This window comes from Arachis hypogaea, chromosome 17 (genome assembly GCF_003086295.3).
Source record: "Arachis hypogaea cultivar Tifrunner chromosome 17, arahy.Tifrunner.gnm2.J5K5, whole genome shotgun sequence".
Taxonomy (NCBI): Eukaryota; Viridiplantae; Streptophyta; class Magnoliopsida; order Fabales; family Fabaceae; genus Arachis; species Arachis hypogaea.
In genome coordinates this window covers 14,913,476-14,934,383 of record NC_092052.1, presented here as the reverse complement: position 1 = coordinate 14,934,383, position 20,908 = coordinate 14,913,476, and the positions used below count along the sequence as shown (strand labels likewise).

The 20,908-nt window shown below is 36.5% G+C and overlaps 1 protein-coding gene and 1 long non-coding RNA gene across 4 annotated transcripts; one reads left to right on the top strand and one right to left on the bottom strand.

Moving 5' to 3' along the window:
- Nucleotides 1–621: 621 nt before the first annotated feature.
- LOC140180903 (uncharacterized) lies at nucleotides 622–4,214 on the top strand. Its single transcript, XR_011875010.1, has 2 exons — nucleotides 622–2,659; nucleotides 2,730–4,214. It is a non-coding gene; the product is annotated as an uncharacterized lncRNA (long non-coding RNA).
- An 11,235-nt stretch (nucleotides 4,215–15,449) lies between these two features.
- Nucleotides 15,450–20,062, bottom strand: LOC112765373 (myosin-binding protein 3). 3 transcript variants are annotated; one of them, XM_025811271.3, is made up of 6 exons: nucleotides 18,715–20,062; nucleotides 18,396–18,620; nucleotides 18,194–18,322; nucleotides 18,023–18,124; nucleotides 16,505–17,917; nucleotides 15,450–16,036 (listed from the first exon to the last, which is right to left on the bottom strand). In XM_025811271.3, the coding sequence occupies exons 1-5, from the start codon at nucleotides 20,045–20,047 to the stop codon at nucleotides 16,548–16,550; spliced, it is 3,159 nt and encodes a 1,052-aa protein (XP_025667056.2). In that variant the 5' UTR covers nucleotides 20,048–20,062; the 3' UTR covers nucleotides 15,450–16,036; nucleotides 16,505–16,547. The 3 variants fall into 3 exon arrangements, with proteins under 3 accessions (XP_025667056.2, XP_072078578.1, XP_025667059.1); XM_072222477.1 differs by having other exon boundaries at nucleotides 18,194–18,301; nucleotides 18,715–19,961; XM_025811274.3 differs by lacking the exon at nucleotides 18,023–18,124 and having other exon boundaries at nucleotides 18,715–19,961.
- Nucleotides 20,063–20,908: the final 846 nt, after the last annotated feature.

Here is a 20,908-nt window from a genome sequence, read left to right as displayed (position 1 = left end):
CGTTATCCAATAAAGACTTAACATACCTAATAATAAACTAAAATTCCATACACGATTAATTACAAATGCCTATCACAAAGAAATAAAAAATACAAGTATAAATTCTTTAATTAGACATTTTTTTTAACTTCGATATTATTGCTTTGGAGGTTTGATTGGAAAAGCTATTTAATTAATTAATTTGTGATATATATATATATATATAAATAAACTTAGAAGTGCTTTTTTGTTGTTTACTCAAAAGTTTATTTAGCATTAATGTTGGGATGTAAATATAAAGCATCAAAAGATTTTTTGGTTTTAATTAAATACAGTTTCAGTGGTATTTTACTGGAGCAAATATTAAAAAATATTAAATCTCTATTAGAATAAAAAATTAAATTACCTAACCAATCTGCTCCTTACCAATTTATGCCAAAAGATTAAGTTAAATACAGTCTTGAAGGTTTAGCGAGAAAAATTGGTTAAGTTGTTGGAGTTGAATAAGGTTTATCCAGAGAGGCTTTGGGACAATATTTAATGATGTGAATAATAGATTCCTTATCACTATTACAGCTCATGCAAGTAGAACTACTCTCCTGCGTCTATTTAACGGTTCTAGCAAGAATAGAAGACTCTCATGAGGCATCTACCAAATCAAAGTTTTAACCCTTTGTAGCCCCTTCCACTTCTAAATCTTCTTCTATAATAAACAATGATGATTGAAAAGCCAAACAAAATAATATTCAAGACTGATAAATACATTGCCAATGGGGCATTTGTTTTTTTTTTTTTTGTATAATAGGGGCCTAAGGCTAAGAAGAGAAAACAAAACTAACTACCACGGAGAAATAGAACCTTACAAATATCAGCAAACAAACTAAGAGTAATCTCTGCAGGAGGGTGCTCCAAAAAAAGAAAGGTATCGTGAGAATCCAGAATGAAATTTGCCATTCCATCTGCAATCTTATTTGCCTCTCTCAAAACGTGTTGCATCTTAACTTTCCAATTCCTTTTAACCAGCCCTGTGATTCTTCTAATAGCTCTAGTGAGAGTGGGGTGGTGTTGAGAAGGGTTAGCAGTGAGCTCCAATCCCCTTTTGGAGTCTAATTCGACAATTAATTTCTTGATGTCTCTATTCCAAGCAATGCACAACCCCTCTAGAATTGTAAAGATTTCCACTTCTATAGCCTTTAAATTATCCATCCTTGTTGCATATCCCCAAATCCATCCCCCCTTGTTATTCCGTAGCACACCATCCCGACTACCGTGACTAGGAGTTTTCCTGGAGGCTCCATCTGTATTAAGCTTCAACCAACCTTCTGGTGGGGCTGCTACCTAATCGGATGAAGGTCCGTTATGTTAGTTGGTGGGTTGACTCTCACACTACAAATTTTCTACACCAGCTGTCTGATCTAGGATATCTGGATGTTCAGAGGCCTACAACTATTAGAATGAACTAGTTCATTTCAAACTTGCCAAATTTTTCAAGCAGTCACCATAAAGACATCCTTCCAGTAAAAGTCTCTATATTTCTCCCCAGCTCCTTAGTCAAGTTAAAGTCTAGCTAGTCCACAATACCCAGGTTAAAGAATGAAACAGTATGTTACGAATCCAACAGAGCAAGCCACAACTAAGATGCTTTATGGCAGTCTCTAATGATGTGAATGGGAGTCTCAATGTGATTGTTGTAGGACAGACACATCGGATTCCCTTCCTACTTCCAAGCTGTAATTCTTGAGGCAGTCATAATTCCATTATGGCTGAGCTTCCATAAGAACACCTTAACTCTTTACAAACCCTTCCAATTCCATATCTTCTTCCAAGGGCCCTTACTCTGGTGTTGGTGGTTAGCTAGTAGGTTATACGTGTACTTGACTGTGAACTCACCTCTCGGGTTTGGCTTCCAACACAAGCGATCAATGCCATCCTCCTCTTTTAAGACCATACACTTACTGATCTTGCTCACAGCCACATCAGGTAGAAGGTATGTCATGTGCTCCAAGTCCCATCTCTCATTATTACGCACATAATCGGCAATCATTTTCTCGTGTTCCTCAAGATAGAGCATAGGAAAGGCAACATCAATCAAGCTTACACCCGATTCCAGCCAAGTGTCCTTCCAGAAATTTATGCTATCCCCCTTTCCTATAATTACACTAGTATTCTCAATGAGAGTTTTTTAATTATTGGCTAGGTATTCCCACAATGTAGAATCCCCATTATTGCATAGAATTTCCTTTTTAAGATAGACATTTCGATCATATTTCCTAATAAGGACTTGGGCCCACAAAGTATTAGGTTTGGAAAGGAGTTTCCATCCCCTCTTGATAACAAAGGCTTGGTTAACCTTACTCAGATCCTTGAATCCCAAGCCACCTCTTGTCTTTGGTTGCATTATCTTCTTCCAACTCACAAGGTGAGCTTTCTTTTTCGTACTAGTATGCCCTCATATAAACTCTCTCTGCGCTCTTTCAATGGACTATCAAACACCTTTAGGGACCTGAGTATGTTGCATCGGAAACATCACCATTAAGCCAATGATGGAGTGGGCGAGAGTGATTTTTCCTACCATTGAAAGGCACTTCAATTTCCAACCACTAAGATGGTTGGTTACCTTCTCCATTATATGATTAAAATGCTCCTTTCAAATTCTACTTCCCTAAATGACCGCACCCAGGTATTTTCCAATATCCTTCACCTCTGAGAAACCACTAAAGTCTCTAATGTTTTGCCTCTGCTACTCTCAGACATTCTTGGAGAAATATATATGAGTCTTCACCCTATTAATCATATATCCAGAGGCTTCACAGAATCGGTCCAGAATTTTTAAGGCATTACTCATTTGCTGCGGGGATGCCTCTAGAAATAAAATTAAATCATCAACGAACACCAAATGAGACATAAGAGGTCATTTTCTTTCCGCTCTCATGGGAACCCAATTACCATTATCCACTGCCTCAGAAATCAAGTGAGACAATTTATCCATGCACAGAACAAATATATACAGGAAAATAGGGTTGCCTTGTCTGATGTCTTTTATTGGGGAGAAGTTTGCCATTCTTTGGCCATTCCAATTAATAGAAAGTTGAGGAAAAGAAATGCAGTGTTTAATTATGTTGGCTAATTAAATGGGAACACCAAATTTTGTGAGTGTCTATCATATGCTTTAACCAAATCAATCTTGATAGACATGAATCCCCGAGCGCCACGCACTCTTTTCATAGAATGGACCATTTCCTAAACAATTACTATGTTATTATGAATATTCCTCACTGGCACAAAGCTAGACTGAAACAGTGATATTCTATCCTAGTGCAAGGTCTTTATTCTTTCAATAAGGATTTTGGTAACTGATAAACCCCATTTGGAGAGTTTATCTTGTGCTTAATTTAGGGATTTTATGACCTTTTACCCACATTTATTCAATGAAATAGCATGATTTCATGATTATCTCCAAATTTGTGCTTAAGTGTGAAAACATACTTTTTAGACCCTTAATTGTTTAATCTTGATTTAACTTTGATACCATTAGATGCCTTGATATGTTTGTTAAGTGATTTCAGATTTAGGAGGCAAAGATTGGATCAAGGGAATGAAGGAAAAGCAAGTAAAAATGGAGAACTCATGAAGAAATGAAGGAATCGCAAAAGCTGTCAAGCCGACCTCTTCGCACTCAATCGACCATAACTTGAGCTATAGAGGTCCAAATGATGCGGTCTCAGTTGCGTTAGAAAGCTAACATCCGGGGCTTCAAAATGATATAAGATTTGCCATAGTTGCAATAGTTGCATCGCGGATAGAGGCGCGCACGTGCACGGTACGCGTCCGCACCGATGGGTGCACATGGTTCACTTAATGCAACTCGTGGCCAGCGATTTTAGAAGCCTTGTGGGCCCAATCCAACTCATTTCTGATACTATTTAAGCCAAGGATTGAAGGGAAATTAATATACTTTTTATCATTAGTCATAGTTTAAGTTTTAGAAATAGTTAGAGTTAGTTTCTAGAGAGAGAAGCTCTCACTTCTCTCTAGAATTAGGATTAGATTTTAGATCTAGATCTACTTCTTCTCCTCTTCTAATTTTCCTTTTTTTCCCTAATTGGTCTCTTGTAGTTGTAGAATTCTTCTTCTCTTGTAATTCCTTTGTATTGTTAGTTGTAGTTTATGAACTTTCTTTTGTAGATCTACATTTCTTCTTCAATGCAATTGGTAAGTTCTTTGTTGTTTCAAAATTGTTTTGCCTTTCTATTGTTAATCTCTTGCTTTTGTAGTTGTAGATTCTTTTAATTCTTGCAATTAATAATGTTTGCCTTTATTGCCTTCTATGTGTTTGTTGAAATGCCTCTTCTAGATATGAGTTAGATTTTTGTTCCTCTTGGCCTAGGTAGAGTAATTAGTGACACTTGATTTATCAAACTCTTTTGTTAATTGATAATTAGAGATTGCTAATTAACTTGGATACCACTAAAGCTAGTCTTTCCTTAGGAGTTGGCTAGGACTTGTAGAATCAAGTTAATTCATCCACTTGACTTTCCTCCATGGTTAGAGGTTAACTAAGTGGGAGTAATGAACAATTCTCATCACAATTGATAAGGATAACTAGGATGGGATTTCTAGTTCTCACACCTTGCCAAGAGCCTTCTTAGTTGTTAGTTTATTTCTTTTGCAATTTACATTCCTTGTTCCTTAACTCAAAAACCCCAAACATACTTCATAGCCAATAACAAGAACATTTATTTGCAATTCCTAGGGAGAACGACTCGATGTTTCAATACTTTGGTTTATAAATTTAGGGGTTTATTTTAGTGACAAACAAATTTTTGTATGAAAGGATTAATGTTGGTTTAGAAACTATACTTGCAACGAGAATTCATTTGTGAATTCTAAACCGTCAAAAATCCGTATTCATCAAAATGGCACCGTTGTCGGGGAATTGCAATGGTGTTATATTATTGGTTATTGTACATATGTGAATATTGTGAATAGTTTGCTTGTTTGATTTAGTAGCTAGATTTTATCTCCTTGTCTTTGTGCCTTTTATTTTTGTCTTTGCTATCATGAATTCTCACCTTGGCTATGAGTTTGGTTCTGATTGTGTTGTAGGAAATGTGGACTTTAATGACAACATGTACCAAGGATGGAAAACTTCAAGATGGGAGGAGTTTCAAGGAATTGATCACTCCTATTGGCAACAACCTCCGGATGCGTATAGGTATAATTTCCATCCTAATGCATGTCAATTCAATGGCTATGGTGAAACTTTATGTGAAAATCAACTACCACCATCATATGCCTATGACTCTTATCCTCAACATGAACCTCAACCATTCTCACAAGCCTCTCATTACCGAACACTTTCCTATGATCCATATCCATCACATGACCAATCACCCATACCATATTCTTATGACCATTATGAGAAAGAACCCTTGGAACCACCACAACCTTATCATGACCACCTCAATGCACACCATCTCTATACCCTTACCAAGAAGAACCACCTTCCTACTATGAACCCTTTCTCCAAAATAATGAACCCTCTTATCCACCCCAAGCCCCAATAGATGATTCTCTCACCTTGCTACTTCAAGGACAAGCGGATATGCAAAGAAACACCCTAGAGTTTGTGACTAACTTGATCAAGGTAGTGCATACTTTAGCCTACCAATGCTTGAACACTTAAGGTGCTTCCATAGCCACATGTGAAGAATCAATTGAAGAGCATAGCATGAAGGAGAGATTGAAAATTCTGGTGGAAAATGAGAGATGCCACTTTGTGTTAGAACAATTGGAGGAGCCTATGATCATCGAAGAAAAGGAGGAAGTGGTTGAAGATTTAGGAGATATTGAAAGTCCATGGGAATGTAGCATCATGGAGCACTCTTCCAAGAAACTTGATATTGATGTTGAGGAGGGTGCGCAACCTACAAGGCATATCATACTTGGAGACTTGAAAGAGGTTTATCAAGAGATGGATTCAATCATGGATGAATTTCTATCTACAATTGAATCCTTTCCCATTGGACATGAAGTTAAAATTATAGAAGAATGTGCACAACCTCCTATACCCTTGGTGGGCAAGGAAGAAGAGAGTGAATCGGAAGAGAGCTACCAAGGGGAAAAAGTTGGCATGGTGTATATCAAAATTGAAGAATATGAAGAGGTTGATCAAGAGATGGATTCATTCATCAATGAATTCCTATCCAAAATTGAATCACCTCCCATTGAGCAAGAAATCGAAGTTCTTAAAGACAACACCAAGCCAAGTGATAAAAGGAAAAAGGTTGAAATTGAAGAAGCTTGCGAAGAGGTGGAGATAGTCAAGGAAAAGCACAAAGGAGTGGAGCTTGCAAGATCATTAGGACCACCCCTTCCTAAGTCACCATCCTACACAACATTCAAGTGGGTAAAATTCTTATCCCTAAGCTTTACTTTCTCACTTGAATATGATTTGATTGAAAATGATGGTCAACTTAGAGCTCTTTGTGGAGTTAAAAGTAGAAGAGAGTTGTGTAGTGGTTGGAAACATCACTCTAGGTTCATGACGGTTGCATGCTCAAAGTTGTATAGTAATGATTGGTGGAGAACTAATTCGCATGGGTCTAGGAAGTTGTTTGGAAGCTTCTTTGATAATTCTAAGGTCACGCCACCCGGATGGAATAACGATGACCAATTTAAGGACGGGTGTCAAAACAAAGTGTGGGATCCCGGATCGCACAAGGAAAATCAAATTTGGGAGCTCATAGTTTGTGAAGAACTCCATCAAAGCTTGAAGATATTACAATTGAAGAATGGAGCTTATTGGAGATTCAAGCATTGGTGGATGTTCAAGGATAACTTCAAGCACAAGCCACCTTGAGAGGAGCTCCCCAAAAGTCCAACTCAAGGACAATAAACAAAAGTTCTAGGTGGGAGACACCCACCATGGTAAATTCTTTTCATTTTTTTTCTCTTTTGTACATACTAATAGAATTAGCTTAATTTCATGTTTTGTTGAGTTTGTTGAGTCTAATTGGTAGTTTAGTATGTTAAATAATGTTTTATGGTGTTTTAGTAGCTATTTAGAGGTTTGGAATGCTTGGATTAGTGCAAAAACATAGAAATTTTTTTTTGAAAAACAGAGCACCATTTGCGCGTACGCGCACTGCGTGCGTACGCGTGCATCAAGAATTTTCGCCTATCCGCGCGCACGCGCTATGTACGTGTACGCGTGGATTGAGAAATTTCACCCCCAAGCCAAAAACCCGAGAGTTGTGCGAACGCTGCGCTAGCATTGTGCCTTTGGCACAAAACCACTCGCGCGTACGCGTACATGACGCGTACGCGTCACTCTCGAAATAAGCCATCGACGCGGACGCGCCATGTACGCGTACGCGTCATGCCCATTGCACCACCATCCGTGCGCGCACGCCATGCGCGCGTACGCGCGGATGTCCTTCCTTCAACACATCTCTTTTCTTCTCCTCTTTCCATTTCTTTCCTTCTCCTTTCTTCTTCCCTTCTTCTACCCCTCATCTAATACTCCCAAACACCATTGATAACCATTTATTTTAGTTAACTAATTAGTTAGTTAGTTAGTTGATTAGTTAGTTTTCATTTCATTTTCTCTTTTTCATTGTAAGTATTGGATTGTTATTCTTGTTTACCATTAATTGCTGTTGAGTATTAAAAAGGGATGTTATCTTAACATCATTATGTTTATAATCTTTGTTGGATTCTATTATTGAGGTTATATTTTGCTACTTGGTTTTGAGTTTTTCATGCTTACCTTTTAAGAATACCAAGTGATGAGAATTGCCTTCGAGCTTGTAACTCTTCTTGAATTGCATGATTTGGCCACGATGTGATTTGAACCCTATTCTTTGATTAGGCAATCTCTTGACATTGGATGGTGTGCATTTACTTTAATGCATTGTATTTCACGATCATATGCATCCATATGCTTATAGCTTGAATGCCTTCATGCTTCTTTAATGCTTGTTTTACCTTACAAGTTTACTTAAAGCATCTCAAGCACACTAAAATGAGTAAAGTGCATGCTCCTTTTGTGACATAACTTTTTATGCTAATGTGTGTTCTAAAAGGCGCCTAATTTAGAACTCACATCCCTATTTTCCTAATGTCACACTAATTCACTCACTCAATTCTAGTGATTAGTACCTCATTCCCAACAATGTATGCTTCCTTGTTTTTGTGTTCTCTCATCTTATGGTGTTATATTTTTATTTTTCATGACTAATGCACCACAAGTAAAAACGGAAGCGCAAAGAACACACAGCAATCGGTTGACCTACCAGCTGAAGGTAGCAACCCAGAGAGTCGCCGTACCCCCTTGCTCATCTTTGAGTGCACCGAGGACGGTGCAAACTTTTAAGTGTGGGAGGTCGTCCGACCGGTCAGCGATTTTGGGTGAGAAATTTCTAATCCAACACTTTTGCATTTCATTTTAGGTTTTTTGGATTTTTGTTGCATTTTCTTAATTTTGCATATATATACATAATAAGCTTAGTAAAAATAATGAGGTTCTTCAAGATTTCTATCTATAGGGCACCAATTGATTTGAGTGAAAACTTTTCATAGGACTTGCTTGAATTTTATATATATTGTGGATCATGTTTTTGAGCTAAGAACACAAGCAAGTGAGATTTGAGCCTAATGGTATGGTTACATCTTATAACCACTTATTCTTCCTTCTTGTGTGCATTATTCTCTTCCTATGATTGTAATCTTTGATTTGTTTGATTCTTTATGTCCATTATTTTGTGTATTCATGCATTTATATGATTGAGGCCATTATTTTATTTAGCTCACTTACCCAAATAGCCCTACCTTTTATCTTCCTTTGTTAGCCAACTTTGAGCATACACTTAACCCACTTGTTCTTAATTTAGCACATTACAAGCCTTGAAGCGAAAAATAATAAAAGTCCCTAATTTGGATCTTTGATTAGCTTAGGCTAATGTGTGTATCATTCAAGTGTGAGAAAACTTGGGACATTGGATGAATAAAAGGGTAGTTTTGTATTTTTATTGCAAATGTTGGGAATTGGGTACATGCTCATGTGTAATAAATGTAAAACCTTATGCATTGATGTTTTTGTATATATCGCAAAGCAAAAAGAAAAAAAAAGAAAAGAAAAAGAAAAAAATAGAAAAAGAAAGAAACAAAGAAAAAAAGAAATAAAAAGGAGACAAAATGCCCCAAAGCAAAGCTCAATAAGGATCAATGCATAATTGTTGTGAAATGAAAAGAAAATGCATGAGTATGTTAAAAAGTGAAGAATGGGTAGTTAGGTTAACTTTTGAATTGTATAGGATGTCATAGGCTAGGTGGGAAGTCTAAGCTTATCAAAGATTCAAATTTCAAGCTCACTTAACCATATATGCATCCTACCTTGACCCTAGCCCCATTACAACCAATGAAAAGACCTCATGATACTTGTATGCATGCATGAAATAAATGTCGATTGTGAGAAGAAAAATAAATTTTGGAAAGCATGATTAGGGGAGAATTGAGTGAATCAACCCTAAACACTTGAGCGAATAGAGTGCAAACACTACCGGTAAGGGTTCGATTGCTCAATTACATGTTTTCCACCTATGATCATCATTCCTCATGCAAGTTTGTAAAAATATTTAATAGCTCAAGTCAATTGTGGTTTGGCATGGTTGTTAATACCCTTAGCCATTGTGCATATATGTATTTCTGGGAATTGATTTATTTTGACCAAGCAATTGCATTCATGTAGATAGTTGCATATAGGTAGTTTGCATTTAGATTAGTTTACATTGAATAATTGTTGATACCCCTTTGTTCTTTCTTGGTTTAACATGAGGACATGCTTGGTTTAAGTGTGGGGAGGTTGATAAACCCCATTTGGAGGATTTATCTTGTGCTTAATTTAGGGGATTTTATGACCTTTTACCCACATTTATTCAATGAAATAGCATGGTTTCATGATTGTCTCCTAATTTGTGTTTAAGTGTGAAAACATGCTTTTTAGGCCCTTAATTGTTTAATCTTGATTTACCTTTGATTTCATTAGATGCCTTGATATGTTTGTTAAGTGATTTCAGATTTAGGAGGCAAATATTGGATCAAGGGAATGAAGGAAAAACATGTAAAAATGGAGAACTCATGAAGAAATGAAGGAATCGCAAAAGATGTCAAGCCAACCTCTTCGCACTCAATCGACCATAACTTGAGCTATAGAGGTCCAAATGATGCGGTCCCAGTTGCATTGGAAAGATAACATTCGGGGCTTCAAAATGATATAAGATTTGTCATAGTTGCATCGCGGATAGGGGCGCGCACGTGCACGGTACACGTCCGCACCGATGGGTGCACATGGTTCACTTAATGCAACTCGTGGCCAGCAATTTTAGAAGCCTTGTGGGTCCAATCCAACTCATTTCTGATGCTATTTAAGCCAAGGATTGAAGGAGAATTAATATACTTTTGATCATTAGTCATAGTTTAAGTTTTAGAAATAGTTAGAGTTAGTTTCTAGAGAGAGAAACTCTCACTTCTCTCTAGAATTAGGATTAAGTTTTAGATCTAAATCTACTTCTTCTCCTCTTCTAATTTTCCTTTTTTTCCCTAATTGCTCTCTTGTAGTTGTAGAATTCTTCTTCTCTTGTAATTCCTTTGTATTGTTAGTTGTAGTTTATGAACTTTCTTTTGTAGATCTACATTTCTTCTTCAATGCAATTGGTAAGTTCTTTGTTGTTTCATAATTGTTTTGCCTTTCTATTGTTAATCTCTTGCTTTTGTAGTTGTAGATTCCTTTAATTCTTGCAATTAATAATGTTTGCCTTTATTGCCTTCTATGTGTTTGTTGAAATGCCTCTTCTAGATATGAGTTAGATTTTTGTTCCTCTTGGCCTAGGTAGAGTAATTAGTGACACTTGAGTTATCAAACTCTTTTGTTGATTGATAATTAGAGATTGCTAATTGACTTGGATACCACTAAAGCTAGTCTTTCCTTAGGAGTTGGCTAGGACTTATGGAATCAAGTTAATTCATCCACTTGACTTTCCTCCATGGTTAGAGGTTAACTAAGTGGGAGCAATGAACAATTCTCATCACAATTGATAAGGATAACTAGGATGGGATTTCTAGTTCTCACACTTTGCCAAGAGCCTTCTTAGTTGTTAGTTTATTTCTTTTGCAATTTACATTCCTTGTTCCTTAACTCAAAAATCCTAAACATACTTCATAGCCAATAACAAGAACATTTGTTTGCAATTCCTAGGGAGAACGACCCGAGGTTTCAATACTTCGGTTTATAAATTTAGGGGTTTGTTTTAGTGACAAACAAATTTTTGTATGAAAGGATTAATGTTGGTTTAGAAACTATACTTGCAACGAAAATTCATTTGTGAATTCTAAACCGTCAAAAATTCGTATTCATCAGTAACGCATTTATAAAGCACATTACACAGGGATTTGGGGTGAAGTTGATGCAAAAACTCCGATTTATCAACCTTTGGTATAAGCACAAGCATGGTCTCATTCAAGCAATTAATTTCATTTGGGTTTCTCCAAAGATTAAGGATTACCTTTTCAATTCCCTTATGCACTTTGTCCTAATTTCTCTTGGTAGAAGATACTAAGCATTCCATCAACTCCAAGTGCCTTTAAAGCTCCTATGTTGAAGATAGCTTTACGGATTTCCTCCTTATCCAGCTGTCTCATAGCATTCACAACAATTTGAGGAAAAAAGATAGTACTATTCAAGTCCTCCCTAACATCTTTATCTTCAGAGAAGAGGTTATGGTAATATCTAATGGCCATATCCTCTAGAATCCCTTGTTCCTCCACCTAGTTCCATCATCATCCCTCAAGCACAGAATTTTGTTACGCCTTCTTCGAATAATGGTTTTACCATGATAATACCTGGTATTGCGGTTCCTATCTTTAATCCAATTTGCTCTTGATTTCTGAATCCAAAGCCTCTCTTCTTGGTTAAGGATTTCTTCAAGTTGGTTTTGGAGCTCTTTTTCTAAGACCTCTAACCTCCGATTCCTTCCATACAACCCGCATAGTTGAATACCTCCAATTCTTGCCATGAGATGCCTTTTCTTTTTGAATATGTCACCAAAAACTTCTTTTATTCATATTTCAATACTTTATTTCAGCTCATTGATGTTGGTAAAGTAACTTCACCCATCCTCCCAACTACTTTCCAGTAGTCTTCTGAAATCAGGATGTTGCATCCAAAAGAATTTAAACCTATAAGGTTTGTTTCTTTTTTCCACAGGGTCACCTTCAACCCGCACCAAGAGGGAATGGTGATATGAGTACGTTCAGACCAGATTTGTTAAGTAAGCTTCGAGAAATAAGATGTGCCATCTATCATTACACAGTCCCCTATCCAAGCGTTCTAAAACTCTGTCTCTGTCGTCTCTGGTTCTCCCTTCCATGTATACTTCATGCCCTTCGCCCCTAAATTAATCAAATTACAGTTGAAGATCCAATTTTTAAATTCAGACACTTCTGAGGGTCAGCCGGTCTACCTCCCTTCTTCTTCGAGGGGTCAGCTATCACATTGAAGTCTCTGACCATGAAGCAGGCTCCCTGAACTTGATTGGCATATATTTTGATTTCTTGCCAAGCCTCCCTTCGTTCATTCTCTCTTGGACTACCATAAATAATGGTGAGGGTCCACAAAGGCTTTCTGTTCTCTTCTACCAACACATGCATAAATTATTCATGAAGTTGTATGGGTCTGAGCCCAAAGTTATCCCTTCTCCAAAGCAACCATATACCTCTACTAAAACCTCTAGCCTCAACTAGAATAGATTTGGTGAAGCCCAGTTCCTTAATCACTTTTTCTGCTTTAATCCCACTACACCTAGTTTCCTTAAGTGCCACAATGTCTAGCTTATAAGGGTTCAGATAGTCTTTATAGGCTCTGTTGAACTTACCCCTAGCAACTCCTCTAACATTTCAAGACAAAATAATCATAAATAAACCAGAAGAGAAAGAGTACAAACAAAAAAAGGGCCTAGGCCTGCATCTCATTGTCATCCCTTACAGGATCAACACACATTTGCTCTGTATCATTAGGCATCATGTTATTGTCTATCTCAAGAGTCTATTTCCTTCTGAGCATATACTCTTTAAAAGGCCTATATTCTTGTCATGTATATCCGGTGGCTTTGGGTTTGACCCATCCACTCCCACTATGACTCCTTCCATATCCATATCAGTTCCACCCTCCCCTTCACTTTTCTTTGAACGATTTCTCTCTCTTGGGTCCCCTTACTAATTAGGCAATTTGCTATCTTGTCGTTTTGTGCTCCCTTCTCTCCTAAAGGAGATTGATTCCACCTCGTACCACCATATTTCTCCAAAGGTGTTTCAGATACGTACAAAACGGTCATTCGAAAATCCTGGGTGCCTTACCACATTTCTTGCGCATTTTGCTTCCAAAAAGGAATGTTCTTTTTTCTTTCTCTCTATTTGCCTCGGCCTCACTCGCTTTACTTGCCTCGATCCTATTTTCTTTCGTTGTCTGCTTCCCTGTCACTTGTATTTCCTGGGGCGCGTTGGCTTCACCTTCTTGCAAAGCACTGAATCTAGACCCCATCTCCACTCTGTTATTCACCTTTTCTCCCTCCTTGTTATCATTTACCTTTTTTCTCCTTTTGGCCTCTACACCATAAGCAATTCCCCATACTAGCCAGGTGATGTCGGATTACTGTTAGCTCTTTCCCCATGCACAATGTCAGCTTCCCTACCTATTTGGCTATGGTCATTCTCTGAACAGTGCTCCTTAGTATATCCCCATCTCCCACAATGGAAGCAAATGGAGTGAAATCCCTCATACTCAACAAAAACCATTTTTTCTTTGATTCTAAGCTTTGACCTGAGGGGCTTTGATAAGTCTATCTCCACACACAGCCTAGCAAACCTACCCCTCGCTTGCTCCGCCGTATTATAGGCCACCTTCAAGGTCTTACCAATGGTAACCCCAATAGTTCGCAGGACGTGCTTGTCATAATATTCAATGAAAAGGTCTGGAATCCTTACCCAAGCTGCTATCTTATCCAACTTTTCCCCTTCTGGGTTGAAATCAGGTTTTCACCTTTGAAAAGCTAAGTAGTTGTCGAAGATCAACCAAGGACCTCCTTTAAGGGCACCGTCATAATCTTCTCTTATCGTGAACCTAACAAGGAAGAACTCATTCCCAACATCAATGAGAGTGATCATTCCTTCTTTAGCCCACATTGCATCCAATCGCCTTTTCAAAATGTTAAACCCAATTCTTCTCCCTAGAAGCTTCACTATTAGAGTGTATTCCCAGAACTTGTTCAATCTGTTTTGCTCCGCTTTGTTCATAATGAGGTTAGGGCATCCATCCTCATTCCAGACAATCTTCCTCCTCAAGAGCGTCCGTCGATCTCTCCAATCTTTACTTCTTAGAACTTTCCCTTCCTTATCCGAATACTCGTACTCGAAATCATAGTCGGAGTCGTCCTCCTCACTCCTCTTCCTCTTCCGATTCTGCCTCATAAATGAAGTCTGGACATTTAACCATGCTCACGTACGATTTCTTTATTTGTGGAGCTCCAGGGCCCCTTCCCTGACCTTACATTCCCTTCTTTACAACTTGGTTATCTTCCACCTTGTCTTCACTTCACAGTTTCCTTTTACTCCTTCAAAAGTTGTCTACCTCCTCAACCAATGGGGCTTCACCCCATCACGACCTTCACCGATAGTCAGCATAGAGAGAGATACTTTTCGGTCTAACGCCAAAAATTTCTAAACCCGGCATTTGTTTTTCATTTCTAATTTTTGGTTCTTTCTTGTATTAAACCTGATAAGGTGAGGCCGTATCCAAAGTGAGTGGTGGTTTGGATCTATTGGAACAAATTGTGACTCACGATCAAAAAGAAAAATGTGATTAGAAATCAGTGATTAACGACGGTGGCCTTTTTCACAAAAAAAAAAAAAAGACATTGTAGTGGATCTCTCTAATCTCTACAACAGTTGTTTGACAAAGATTGTTATTCTATACTGTGTTTCAACTTTTAAGTGTAACAACCTTCCACTTAAAAGGATAATATTTATTGCAGAACTGAATTGAATTCAAGTATTTCGAATGAATTAGTAGAACTACAAAATTAAATTGAATTTCAATATTTAAAATATTTATCAAATGAATTAAATTTTTTTAGTTGACAATTTTATTTTTTATTAACATAATATATATTTAAATAATAAATATACTTATTTATTAAATTATAAAAAAATATCCAAATATAGCCTTAAGTGTACAAGAATAATAATAAAACACAAAACATATCACATCATAACACTTATTATATAAACCAATGAGAATATTAAGCTCAAGATTATATGAACATTTTGCCCAACAACAAAAGAGACTACTTAGCACTACAACTAGTCTTGAGTTATTGACCAAATCGTCACTCAAGCGAGTAAGCAATATGAATTAATTAAAGTAAAGACGGCAGATTTAGCCTTTACCATTTTATACCATTTTATATTACACCCTATTTTGAAAAGGACAGATACAAAGGAAAAAAAAATTGACACTCTTTTAGTCTTTACCAATTGAGGCATTGACAACCATAACTCCCAAATAAATACACATTATACAAGATGATGGACGCATGATTTTTCTATGAGGTTCCAAAGCCCCCATTCCCACCTACTTCTCCTTCCCAACCTAACAATGGATAATCAAAGGAAATATAAAACAACGATCTTTGATGTATTAATAATTTTTTAACTTCCTAGATTGATTAACTTAATAGTCAAGAGACCAAAGGTTCTCACACCATCTTGCAAAATTTTGGGCTTTCACACATAATTTTGTCATATATGTGGCTCAAATCGACACCTTAAAATAAAGATGAACTTGAACTTCGTGGTTTGCATTTTGTACTAGTTTCAACAAACCATGGCATTGGCATGACACCATAAATCTCTCCCTCCAAGGAGAAATTTTTCCTAATTGTTTTTGCAACAAAATTTGGTACCATGAAGTGTGACATATTCATCATGATCCAACAAAAGCAATCTGCAAACAGTAAAAGAAAAAAAAAAAGAGAAATCAGTACTTGGAAGTTGGAATAAAGATAATTGGATGTATAAAATAATTCCATTATTTTTAATAGAATATATAATGATTCTAATTTTGATGTACAGAATATTTTATACAATCATTCAATTACATCCATTTTTTTTTAGATGACTATTAACACAGTCAATGTAAATAATAGTTATTTTATGTATATGTAAAATTACTTTATGATATATGACGTTGATATTTTAAATAAGTGTAAATTTCAATCATTTAATTAGCATATTGTTTTCATCAAGTGTAAATTTAGTCTTAGTAAATATCTCGTTCAAGTTTTGATTTGAAGAAATTTTTTCATAATCATAAAATACTTTCAATAGAAAGTGTGATTCTATTTAAATTAAATACTATTAAACTAATATAATGAGTACGCAATAATTTTCCGTTTATCTGTGAAATGCATACCTTATAGTTGATTTCTACATGTCTATGGTTGCTGAATTCTACTTCACATCAATGGATCAGTGCCCAAGTTCTTCAATCTGTGTTCAACGGCTTTAAGATCACGAAGATGTTGCAAAATTTCTTGAAGCAGATCGGTTCCTTTGTCACCGTTCTGTATAGAGCCCACACAATTTTGCAGAAACTCTCTATCAGATTCAAGAGCTTGTAACCGCTCATAAACACGATCCACTTCTTCTTCAACTGAAACCTTTTCAATTGCACCAACTGAATCTTGCACATCTTCAACTGATTCAGGTTTCATGATTTGTGTATGATCAAGTGTGTATGCTTCTTCCTCGTTCTCATTTTCCGCGGCATCTAGATATGGTAGCAGCCTTTTTGCCAATGATCCCATTGTTCTTCTTTGATTATTTTGTTTATCATCTGAAAAATTATGCATATTTTCCTCTGGACTGCTATAGTTGCTGCAATTCTCATTCAATTCTTTGTCACAATGTGTTGATGAATGCTCAGTTATTTCGATATCATCCATGAATTCTTCGCTCTCTTCGAGATTCATAATCTTTTCCTCCAATTCTCTTAGCTGATCAAGAATCAAGGCTCGCTCTTCTTCGAATTCGGCTAATGAATCATCAAGAACACTAATATGTTTCACACAATCCAATGCCATCTCTTCCAAATTCGAAACACCATCAGCAGTAGTTGCCTTGTTGTTCAAGTTATCTTCTTCTTCTTTGTCCCTTACTTCGCGGTTGAGATCAATGGATATATCAGAGGAAGAAGAAGAGTCTCTGCTTCTTGTGGTTCCATCTTTCATTCTTCTCAACAGCCTTATCTTCTCTTTCGCCTCGTAATCCATGACCTTCTGTCTATACTCTTCCAGTTCCTTCTCAAGCTCTTGCTTCTCTTTTTCCCTTTTCAACATTAGCTCGTTCAAAAGCTGCAAAGCTTCTTGATCATACTCTGCTTGTTCTTCCATCATTCGCTGGTATTGCAGCGCTTCCATCCGCATCGCGGCCTTTTCCTCTTGCAATCTTGTAATCATTGCCATTGTTTGATTAGCAGCTACAGCGGATGCGCTTCGCTCTTCTTCTAGTTCTTGATATATAGCACTCAGAGCCTTTCTTTCAGATTTTAGAGCTGTTTTTAGATTATCAATTGTTGATATTGGATCACCATATTCTAGCTCGCTTGCAACGCTGCCATCCATTGAATCCTCAGCTCCTAATTCTCTTTGCATCAATTTCCTATGCGCATATTGCAGGCCATTTACAGAACTGGGAGTTCCAGGAAGTTTATCTTCATCTGCTTCACATGATTGATGGCTTGTTTCTTCATGATTTTTCTCGGCTGAGTTTGTTTTCTCAATCATTTCAGCATAGTCATTATCTTTTGCAGCTTCTTTATCTGAACCTGCATTGTGAAACCATGAAATAGCTAAGAATTTCTATATTGAAAAGTTCCGGAATTAGAATGAAAGAAAAGGAAAATCCAAGAGTAAGGTGCAAGAAAACTTGCATAGGTTATTCTGAGAAATAAATTTATCAAAGGCATTGTCAACTCCATCATCATTCACAATCATTTCAGCATAATCATTATCTTTTTCACCTTTATCTAAACCTGCAGAACTTGAGTGCTTCAGAATTAGAATGAAACAAAACGAAAAGAGTAAGGTACAAGAAAACTTACATAGGTTATTCTGAGAAATGAATTCATCAAAGGCATTAGCAACTCCAGTATCATCCTCGCTTTCTGAAGATTCGTCTTCTGCTATGCATTGACATGAGAATTCTTGTTCTTCAGATGGAGGCAAATTATCTGTGTAAGCAATTGTTGAAGTCACATAAAAGATTGAAATGTTAGTTCTTATAATTTATGTAATTGTTTGTACCTGTTGGATTTTTGTGTGATTCTTCCATATCATCTTCTATATCATTGTCACCATTGGATAAAATTTGAGACTTGCTTAGATTATTCTGAGCAATGAATTTTTCAAAGGCATTTCCAACATCATCATCATCATCATCACTTGTTGAGGATTCATCATCCATTGAAGATTCATCTTCATGTGAGCTTCCATATGAGCAAAGTGGTTCTTCAGATATAGGCAAATCAACTACATGACCAAAAGGTTATTTCTACTATTGGATGAATTTCACTTAAAAAGAAATTGTAAAAGAAACATGAAAAAATCATGAACATTCTTGTACCTCTAGTGTTATTTTGTTCTTCTGAGACAGCTTCAACATTGTTGTCTTCATTCGAAGAAGTTTGAGCTTCTTCAAAAGTAAAAATCTTCTCTCGATGTACCTTTGCTACTGAATCCTGTTTCAATTCTTCAAATTCAAAAACTATAGAATTCTCCAAGCTTGATTCAGTTATATCAAACCTTTCAAGTTCATCAATCTTGCATGGTTCAAAAGGCAAAGAGGTAACAGAATCTATGAACTCAACAGGTATCAAGCGATTCGTTTCGCATTCCACATTGTTCTTGAAGTGTCTATGGATGACTTCAATTGATCTATCTTCCCAACAATTGATAGAACCATTAGGATCCAGCTCGGTGATGATGATAAGATCATCTTTTTCTCCTTCCTTTTCATCAGAGTGCAAGTTCGAGACAGAACTCGAACGATCCTCTGCCACTTCCCTGAGGATAAAACTCTCAATATCAGAAAGTATCTGATGCACATCATCATGATCTTCTTCTTCTTCTTCTTCTCCATTGTTAATCTCAAACTCAATGTCTTTATCAGCTTCCTTTTCATCATGTATTGATTCTACAATGAAAGAGCCTTTTCTTGCATCTCCCCAAGAAGGCTTCAACAAAAGATAAGGAGGGTAAAGCTCTCTCCTCAAGCTCTCATTGCAGCAGGAGCATCTCTTTGTGTCATCATCATCACCGTTTTCATGACTAATCCAAGATATGAATGCGATTCTGTTGTGTCCAATCCCAACTGAGTTTTCGTGCCGGTTCGGCCTAGAAGCCAAGCAATCCTCACACATGTGCTGTGTGTCAGCAAGCTTTTTATGATTTGAACAGTAACCAAGCTTCGAAATCTCAGCTGCATGAGACTCACAAACAAGATCCTTATCCAAATTTCCACTTTTTCCATGCTGCAAGATGTGATCAACCCTTGAGCACCAAAGGCATGGTGGTTGGAGGCCAACACATTTTGCAAATCTTGAGATGAGGTAGCTGAACAAGGAGTTGAGGAGAAGAAGTACTATGAGGATCCATTCAAGAACTGCATACACAAGAATCACCACAACTTTGTTGGTGTTTCTGTGTAGCATGGTGGCAAACTTGTTGGCGGCCATTGATGGTTTTTGTTTTTTGGTTTTGTTTCCAATTTTCCGAAGCTTTGGAGTTTCTTTTGCATATGTGTGTGACTCTATGAAGAGTGTGGAAGAGAATGTGAGAAGAGGGAAAAGTGTGGGAAGGGAAAAGAAAGAGCAATGGAAAGAAGGAAGGATGTTAAAGAGTACATTAAGGGATAGTTTGGTAATTATCACATCATGGTGAGTCAAAAATATTGTCATTACAATATACGATATTCTTTTGACTGTCTGTCCAAGTTTGGATCGAATTTATAAGCAACGATCTAAAAATAAATTACAATGGAAATTAAAAATAATAAATACAACAGTTCTTCTAAATATGGATATAAGTATATAGATACTATTCAGAAGGTGATAATAGGATTATCTCTTAATAGAATATAAATTTACGGATCAGAATATTAGGTTGCAATGCTCAAGGCAGTAATAGAGGTATAAGGAGGAGAAGTAAATAACTAAATAACATAGTTTAGAGTTGATTTAATTAGCCTGTCTATTCTTATAGTTTTATTAAATTTTTAATTATATTTTTATATTTTTTTTAATTAAATTTTTATATTATATCAAATTTTATAATTAACTCTCTATTATTATAAAAAATTAAAATTAACAAAATATTTCATTAAATAAAACGAATATACTACACATAAAATATAAACTTAAAAGATAACATCTTTTTAGTTTTTAAATTATAAAAGTGCCTCAACATAAAATAAAAAAGAGAAAGTATAGAAAGCCAATGAAATATTTGTACAATGTGTACAATGGAGGTGTACGGATATCCAATTCAATATTAGAAATATAACCATTAGTGTTATCTTTTCCCATCAATTGAAACTTTTGGGATGAGTGATATCATGACATGGTATCAGAGTTCTAGATTCGAAAGGTCAAGAGCCTATTATACACATTGTACAAATATTCCATTGACTTCCTACAAGGACTCAATAAAAAAACCCTCTACTCTCTCTCCTTCATCTCCGTCTTCCAGCCATTCATCTCTTTCATCAAATCCACTACTTTGAATTTCATTGAGAAAACAAATGTACCAACTAGTGTACT

Bases quoted from the DNA above. Each gene is read 5' to 3' on its own strand.
- LOC112765373 (XM_025811271.3), bottom strand. From the start codon at position 20,047: ATGACAATATTTTTGACTCACCATGATGTGATAATTACCAAACTATCC. The intron at 18,621-18,714 runs GTACAAGAATGT...TTGGTCATGTAG, and splicing joins AGAACAAAATAACACTAGAG to TTGATTTGCCTATATCTGAA. The intron at 17,918-18,022 runs GCAAGTTTTCTT...TTCACAATGCAG, and splicing joins TATTTCTCAGAATAACCTAT to GTTCAGATAAAGAAGCTGCA.